The 8,858-nt window shown below is 40.0% G+C and overlaps 1 protein-coding gene and 1 long non-coding RNA gene across 2 annotated transcripts; both read right to left on the bottom strand.

Moving 5' to 3' along the window:
• Window positions 1-1,186: 1,186 nt before the first annotated feature.
• On the bottom strand, window positions 1,187-3,677 carry LOC122968978. Its single transcript, XM_044334531.1, has 5 exons — window positions 3,450-3,677; window positions 3,233-3,345; window positions 3,039-3,108; window positions 2,085-2,921; window positions 1,187-1,357 (listed from the first exon to the last, which is right to left on the bottom strand). Exons 1-5 carry the CDS (start codon window positions 3,534-3,536, stop codon window positions 1,187-1,189), a joined length of 1,278 nt encoding a protein of 425 aa, XP_044190466.1. The 5' UTR covers window positions 3,537-3,677.
• A 2,736-nt stretch (window positions 3,678-6,413) lies between these two features.
• Window positions 6,414-7,628, bottom strand: LOC122968360. The gene is made up of 3 exons (XR_006398810.1): window positions 7,520-7,628; window positions 7,233-7,433; window positions 6,414-7,009 (listed from the first exon to the last, which is right to left on the bottom strand). It is a non-coding gene; the product is annotated as an uncharacterized LOC122968360 (long non-coding RNA).
• Window positions 7,629-8,858: the final 1,230 nt, after the last annotated feature.

The following is an 8,858-nucleotide window of genomic DNA, read 5'->3' as shown; positions in this document are numbered from 1 at the left end:
TGAATTCTTTCATCCTGAACATCCTGAACAAAAAAAGGAGAAAAAAAAAAAAAAAACGGTGATCGCAATGCAAACAAACTATATTTTTTAACGTGTATATTGTACATGAGTACCTGGTAGAGGAGAATGTACTTACTAAAACATATCTACTTGCCAATAAGATATACTGTATGTATATTCCTACAGCTTTCTCTCTGTGACACAGAGAGGGACCTTTCACAAAGCTTAAGAGGTTTATTGTATGACTTTCAATGCAGTTAACCATGTTAACTTCCTCAATAACAATAAATGGCTAGCTCATGCCTCATTAAAATGCTGTCTTTTGTGTGTGTGTGTGGTTTGTAGAATTTTGAGGTGCAACAGTTTTGATAATAGAGAATTTTTTAAGCAAAAATGCCAAAAATTAGCTGTTTTCAGCTTCTCAAATGTGGCGATTTACTGCTTTTCTTTGTTGTACGTGATGATAAACTGTTAGACAAGACAGTTGAGGACATCACCTTGGGATATGGGGAACTGACAGGAATTTTTCACTATTTTCTGACATTTTATAGACAAAAAAAAATCTATTAATTGATAAAATAGTTAGATTAATCGATAATCATTAGTTGCAGCTCTACATCAATTGAAGAGACAAACTTGTTGATTCAGAGGAAGGATACAAGTAAAATTTACATGTTTGAATTAAATATTTGATTTATTAGTTTCTTGATGTTTCTGTAGTGAATGTGGACTAAAACAAGTACTGCCTCCAAGATATGCTGATATAAACTCAGTAACTGCTCAAAACCAGTTTATCTCATTTGCTCCGAGACTGTGGTAATTATGAAGCACCACTACAGACAAAGTATAAGTCTTTTGAGCAAACTTACCCACTCAAATCTGAAGTGAAGGCACAGAAAATAAGATCGATCTGAGAGCCCGATATGATCGATCCACTGTTTTAGGATGCACATTATTTCATTTTTAAATGCAGCATTTATTTTACTTGAAATGAGAAGAGAACATGTATTTACTACCATAGTACTGAGCCTATTATTACGTTGTTGGTGTATTTACTCATTCACACCTCAACATCAACTGTATTCATTGTTCTATGTGTTGATGTAGGCACATTTTGAACATCACTGCTCTAGTTTATTTAATGCAGTTAAGCATTACAGACAGATATTACAGACACTGATTTTATTTAGTCTGTGTTGGTCTCCATTCTTAACATGGAGGTCGTCACAGTGGTTGTGTCCTCATCCTGTGAGACCTTCTTGCTCAGGAGCTGTGGAAGCTGCTTCTCTTCGTTCAGCTCCTCCTGGACCTCCTGCTTCATTTGACGGAGACAGAATCTCCTCGCTGTGGTCCAGGCCTGTCAACAACACTCAGTTAGACTGAAGTCTGGAGATTCACTATGTTTTACTCACCAGTTCAGCCATGAGGAGATGTTTTGGCTCTGGTCTCCCGATCATTTCTTGAAATCTGTAAAAATAAAAAAAGAGATTGTGTTATTTTCTACAACTGTTACGTGTTTTTAAAAAAGCTGTAATATAATATGTCAGTTTTCTGTCAGTATATGAGTCACATAAACAGTCAGTTTGACTTACAAAGTTTATTCCTGTTAGCAGCCAGGTCTTCATCTGTCTGACAGTGAAATGATCAGGGACTTGATTCTGGTCGTCACAGTGGTTGCCCCCTCATCCAGTGAGGAAACCTTTGTATAAGACCCCCCCCCCCTTCCCCATCCTTTGGTCCCCTGGCAGAATCTTCTCCCTCTGCCCTCCCTCTCCTCCAGAGGTCTCCCTTTTTGGTGTACTATAGCAGAAACCTCTGGAGAACCCCCCCTCTGCCCCCCGAAGTCCCTCTTTTTGGTCTTCAGTTGCACAGACATTGCTATTATTCTTATATAAGTACCCTCCCTCTCCTTCAGATGCCCCCTTTTTAGTCCTCTGTGACAGACACTTGTGAAGCCTCTCTCCCCCTTAGAAGTCCCTCTTGTTGGTCTTCCGTGGCACAGACATTGCTATTATTTAGTCTTCAGAAGGACAATGGAAGCAGCGTGACATTGCCCTCCAAATGCCACGGAAGAAAGCACGCACTCTCTTCTTCCTCTTCATCTTTCTCTGAACTCCGAAGTCCTCAGCCTCCAACTCCTCCTGCAGGACTTCCAGCTCCGGCTCCATGTATATAATCACGTTGGTCTCCAGTCTTGAGGATGAGGATGTCCTCACAGGGCTTGTCTCATCCAATGAGACCTCTGGAGGTCCCCCTTGTGACCCTACCGCCGTGCTAAGCTGAGGCTGAGGTCTGCATGCGGCAGCCTGCACTCTATTTTCCATATCTTGGATCGCAAAGATGACGTCCTCTCTTGCAGAAAAGAAGCTGTCATCATAGTCCATTATGTGGAAGATCTTCTGGGAGTAACGGTCAAACTCCTTTAAGATGGATTTGACCATGAACCTTGCTGCTATAGTGCAGACCCCGAGCAGAGGAGCTGCAGAGAGAGGTCCGTAGTGAGGCAGACAGGGAGCTGCTGAGTCCCTCAGCAGTCTCCCAACCTCAACGCTGGCTGCTTCAATTTGGCCTGCAGACTTTGGTTCCTCCAGGAGGAACTTGAGAGTGGTGTTAATCACCTCCTGGATGACTGGTGCAGTGCTCTTCTGGAGGTCTAACAGCTCTCGTGGCTTCGCATCCCCTGAAGAGACGGGAGGAATGTGAGATCCACCAAAATATTTCAGCAGCTTGCTGAACAGTGATGGCAGATATGTTCGCACAGCCTTCTCTGCTTTTGGTCGGAAGACTGTAACAAACATCTGAAGGCCCTCCAGTGTGACCTTCCTGTTCAGCAGCTGTGAAAGCCGCTTCTCCTCGTCCAGCTCCTCCTGGATCTCCTGCTCGATTTGACTGAGGCAGAATTTCCTCTCTGTAGTCCAGGCCTGTCAACAACACTCAGTTAGTCTCAGCAATAAGATAATAAAGGTTTATAGTAGACTAGTGTTACACACAGGTTTACATATCAAACTACAGTCTGAAGATTCACTATATTTACTCACCAGTTCAGCCATGAGGAGATGTTTTGTCTCAAGTCTGCCATCATCATTCATTATCGTAATTTCCTGAGACCTGTAAAAATAAAAAAAAAATTGTATTATTTTCTACAACTGCTACATGTTTGTAAAAAAGCTGTAATATAATTTGTCAGTTTTCTATCAGTATATGAGTCAAATAAATGGTCAGTTTGACTTACTCCTCCACAAAGCTCCCTCCTGTCAGCAGCCAGGTCTTCATCTGTTGAACAGTTAGATGATCGGGGACTTGATCCTGCTGCTTCAGGAGCACGAATTGCCTGAGCATCATTTTCTGCAAGACAGATTCAGCAAACAGTCAGCTCACAGAAACACCACATTATACTCAAATGTAACATTAAATTGAACAGTGCACCTTTACATTTGACAGTGACTTACTTCTGCTTGGTAGCGGCATCGCTCTTCTTCAGAGAGAGAGGATGGTCTCGTTTGTTGGACTCGTTTAAAGATGGCGTTGGCGTCCATTTTTAAGAGTTGTCAGTTTTCCACAGAGAGAAAAAAAACAATCAGTAAACAGGTTTGTCGAACGCAAGGAACGAATATGTCGGTTCAGAGGGTTTGGACAGCTGAGCGATCAGGTACCAAATGAGTGAGAGTGTGCAATTGTTCTTCAAGTCAAGAATATTCGGAATGTAGATGTGTGACATCATCAACATTCTTGACACATCAAAGGACGGAACTGATGAGCAAATCAGCTTAACTCCGCCCACTGCATACCGTATTTTCTCTAATAGTGGCCGGGGCCTTTATTTTAATTGAACAGCGGCCACTATTAGAGAAAATATGGTGATTTTGAAAAATGCTAAAAAGTGGTCAAGGGGCTGAGGGGGGGTCGTGGAGTGGGGTGGGGAGGGGGTGTGGGGGTGTGTTATAGGGCCCCCGCCACTCAGCCTTGCAGACAATTTTTCCCAGTGGTCACTCACAGTATTGCAGCAAAAAATCCTCCTGCGGCCCAAAAAGCATTTTCCCCATAGAACACCATTGTAAAAGAGACATCTGTAAAACTGTTGACAGGCAAACAACATCAATTATGACTCTTTTTATTATGAATTTTTGATCCTCTTTTTTTAAATGTAAAATCACAGTGTGACCTGAGCTGTTACTGAACCTGACTGACTGCAACTCAGCAGACAGGTTCAGTCAGACTTTCATCGGAGCTCCGGCTGCACATTTTTAAACAAGATTTTACCAGCTGATAACCGCAGGAACAAATAGCTGGAGAGTTGAAGAGCTGCAGGATGAGATGTGAGGACGATTTCTGATGTTTTTGTGGCTGCCAGCAGCTCCTCCTCCTGCGGACAGTCACAGATGGAGAGACCCTCTCCAGCAGACCAGCGCCGCTGTTAGCTGCCGTTAGCTCCTGAAGCTAAAACTGTCTCAATCAGCATATATCAGAAAATGAGCACAGGGTTGGGGGAGGCATCATTTTACCATTTATGTAAATTTCATGACGTAGAGACCTCACAAATGGTCGACTCTAAGTCAACATTGGCGTTTTCAGGGCTGTTTTTTAACAGTGGATGACAAGTTGAGTCATTTTGAACCCATGAAATGCTGATTTTTATACAGTTGCTGTAAATGTCAGTAATAGATTGACATTAACAGCAGATAATTTATTGAATTTACATCTTTCAAACCATACTTGGCCATGTTTCCTCTAACACACAAAATAATTATAAATATAATACTATATACCATTCAGAAATGTAAATTATTGTAAATATATAGGATTAAAAGAGAAGGCTGGCGATATTCTGTATTTTTGTTTTTGTCGATAAATACCATGAGGAAACCAAAACTGACAAGTTCATTCTACTAACAAGTAGGCTGTTGTGTGTGTATCCAAAGCCTGTATATCCTCTGTGCCATAGACCTCCACTGTTGTTCAAAAACTATTAAACTCACATCAATAAGCCACTAAATTATAGTTTATTTTAATTGGTCTCAGATACACCATCCTGCTGCTGTAAATACTCACTAGCAAAATATATATTAATCTTGCCGCTGAAAATAGCAGCTGATATGCATTTTCTCATGGTTAAAAACTTTAGCCTTATCTTCTAAATGTTTGCCTGGGAAAACACTACAATTAATAACAGTAATGTCCATGTTGTAAAGGTATTAAAGAACCACACCAATGGTTTTGCATGTTTTAGTCATTTTACTGCAAATCAAGTGTACATTGAGTACAGCTTTTTTATTGTTCCATTTGGTTTTCATTCATTTTCTGCATCGTATGAAAATCAAATAGCAGATTTGAAACTTATTGTGTAATTATTATTATTGTATCTGACTCAACTTCACACTTGATGGATGTACTGCTGAGGGACAAAGTTAAACTGCCCAAGAAAGAAGAAGAAACGCACACAGGAGAGAAAAACAGAGGCGGAAGCAATATAACTAGCCAATAGGAGCTGTCTGTCTGTATGTCCTTCACGTATCTTTTGAACTGTTCATCAGATCAACTTCATATTTGGCTGATGTATGGCTGGGGAACAAAGTGAGTGCAGTGTCGAATTTGGTGCAATTTGGACACACGATATGTTTAATATTAGTAAAGTTTAAATAAACCAGTGCTCAATGAGCCACTCGGCTGTGCAGGAGCAGGACGGAGCTTCAGGGTTCTGCCGATTGACTCCAGCATGTCAGGGAGAAAGAAGAGATGAAGTGTGATTTGAGTCAGAGAAAAGTGCTCTAAAGAGAGAAAAGAAGACAGCAAAAACAATCAAGAATGGACACTTCGACCCCCGTGTCTAGACAGAAAGCGTAGCGTTGGCAGCACGTTTAGCAGAGCAGCAGTGACTGACTACACAGGAGGCGTTCCGGTGCACTGTTGAGTGTAGGTCACCACGTTTTGGAAGTGTTCCCAGTCAAATATATGACTGTAGTTACAAGCATAAAATGGAACAAATACTTCCCATGGGCAGTTCAAAACCAGTTTGTCTCACTCTGAGACGGTGGCTATTGTGAAGCGCCACTACTGACAAAGTACAAGTGTTTTGAGCAAACTAACCCACTCAAATCCGAACTGAAAGCACAGAGAATGAAAAATGTAGTTTACTGAAGTGTGTTTGCATTTGAAGTAGTTGAAATACTGAAGGAAGTTGAAGTGGCAATAAAAATACTGCGCTGAAAGAAATGTAAGTGATCATTTGAGCTGGAAGAGATGAAAACAGAAACGGGCAGATGATGTTTGGAACTGGAAACTTTTAAAGGGATGTTAATGAAGCAGGTAGGCAGGCAGGAGTCCAAACGTAGCAGAAAATATTGGTACCCTTCCACTTTTTAAAAAAAAAAAAAACCCTCAATTTCCTCTGTATTAAGTTGAAACTGACAGAAGTATATGGTACCCATCATTCTTTATTTCACATTGAATGTAAAAAATATTTTGTTGAACATCACTGTTCCAGTACAGATAAGAGCATTACATTACCCTAGTTTCTAATGTAGAAGCATAAAGGACTGTCTACCACATAGTGGAAATTGACATAATAATAATAATAATAATCATCATCATCATCATTACTATCATGTGCCGAATGTTAGCAGCTTACATTAGAACAGTTAAACACATCCAGTCCTTAAAACTTTCTCTCTGTGTTTTTGGTTTTGGAAAGGTTAGAAAAAATAATGCTCTGGGTGTTGAGTATTGCTGTTATTATAATTCAATGCACATCTCCTCAGATATGAGAATATACATGTATATTAAAAAGATTCATGTTGAAATGTTGAAATTTATGTTGAAAAGAGATGTATTTGGCAAAACCTTTAGAGTTACATTTTATATTTTAGTTACAGTTGACCTCTTTGCGACAAGAGGTTGTCGTTTGAAATGAATGTAGCGATCAGGTGACTGGTCGCTCTTGGAGGACACAGCTAGGGTCCGGTCCGGGTCCAGATTCAGGTCCGGAAGCAGCAGAGTCTGGTCTCTGCTGGATCTCGATAGAAAAGAAACAATTACAGCTTTATTAAAGCTCACGAATTCAGTAAAATTCTTTCTGGAAATGACATAATTACAGATAGAGGTCATTGAATGAATGAATGAATTTATTGAATATCAATGAATACTCTCAAATATATAAACTGAGAACTGTTCATGCTGATTTAGATTTTAGCTAATATTGATCATGTTGCCTGATTTTACTACTGAAAACAACGTACTTTTTATCAGATGAATGTCGTTTGAAATCAATTGAACAAAGGTTCTACTGGTCGCTCTTTAAAGACACACAGCTGGGTTCAGGTTCAGGTTCAGGTTCAGGTTCAGGTTCAGGTTCAGGTTCAGGTTCAGGTTCAGGTCCAGGTCCAGGTCCAGGTCTAAGTCCAGATCCAGCAAAGTCTGGTCTGTTCCAGTCTGGGCTTCTACACAACACACACAGAGCTTTAAGTGTGAATAATGATGATGGATTAATGTAACAGTGATGGACAGTTAGAGATCCTCAACTCACCTCTGAGCTTTAGTCTGGAGGTCATGTTCCCTACGCAGAGAGCTTTTAGAGGGAGGGACTCCCTCCTCTCTCTCCTCACACTGATCCATGCTGCTGAAATCACATCCACATCAGTCACACACACTTTCTACCTTCATCTGGAAAGGAAACATGAATCATCCTTTACATCATTTCTCCTGTGAAATCCTAAATATCAGCTGCTCCTCCTGTGATTGACTGTTATTTTCTGTTCTATATCAGTGTGAATGCAGCCAGACAGCAATGTGAGACAGAGAAAGCTGCCATCGGCTGCTGCAATTCTTTTATCAGTCAACTAGATGGTGTCATGAGGCTGCAGTGAAGTGAAGAGCAGCACACGCGATGCACGGAGGAGGATTTACATTCACTGACTGGATTTGAAAGGAAGCTTCATTAATATTCAGTAAATTTAACACCAATAAACAACATTTAAAAAATTTCAGTTGTGCATGATTATGCATGATCTTCCATTTTAATAAAAAAGTCAGAGTTTGCAGGATGCAATAGCAGATCAGCTGTTCCAAAACCCCAAAAGGCAGAGGAAACAATTGTTTTTTGTGTGTTTGTTTGTTTGTTTGTGTGTTTCTTTCTTTATTATTACGGGACATCACACCTAAATTTGACCCCCTAAACATGCTCAAAAACTCACCAAATTTGGCATACACATCAGGTCTGGTGAAAAATTTGATAAAATGTAAAAATTAACCCCTTAAGTGCCAAAATGTGCTCTCTCATTTAAGGTTCAAATGAAGTTTGTATCTAAAACTATGTGGAAGCAGTAAATGTTCAAAAAGATGTGGGTTCGCTCACACTCTCCATTCAAATGTATGAGTATTTTTCTGTGTCCAGCTGCAGTTACTTATTGTCTCTACACACCTGACAGTACACATTTCAATCAAATTTTCAAAATAAAAGCACACCACACTTGTAAGAAATATTTGCTTGCAGCTTTAATTATAATTTACTTTTCATGGGATTTCTTTTACAGTGAATACAAACATAAATAAGCACCACGTGTTAAACTCGTCACACTGTATAGAATGTTTTGATTGTGGTGATGGCAACCTGATACTGTCAGTGATGCAAAGCAATGATGTCTCACTCTGATGTGTCACTCTGATCAAAGTGTCAGCTATTTCCTGGAATGAGTCAGATTTTCATCCGACCTCTTAAAACACAAATCAATGGCAGTGCTGTCATTTAAAAAAACTGTTCATGTGATCTGTGTTTGGAGATGCAGCTAAAAATAATTTTCATTATCGATTAATCAATGAATTGTTTGGTCTATAAAATGTCGGAAAATGGTGAAAAGCGTCGATCA

Source organism: Thunnus albacares, chromosome 18 (assembly GCF_914725855.1).
Source record: "Thunnus albacares chromosome 18, fThuAlb1.1, whole genome shotgun sequence".
In the NCBI taxonomy this organism is placed as follows: Eukaryota; Metazoa; Chordata; class Actinopteri; order Scombriformes; family Scombridae; genus Thunnus; species Thunnus albacares.
The sequence above is the reverse complement of the archived record's forward strand: the minus strand, read 5'-3'. Positions and strand labels throughout refer to the sequence as shown.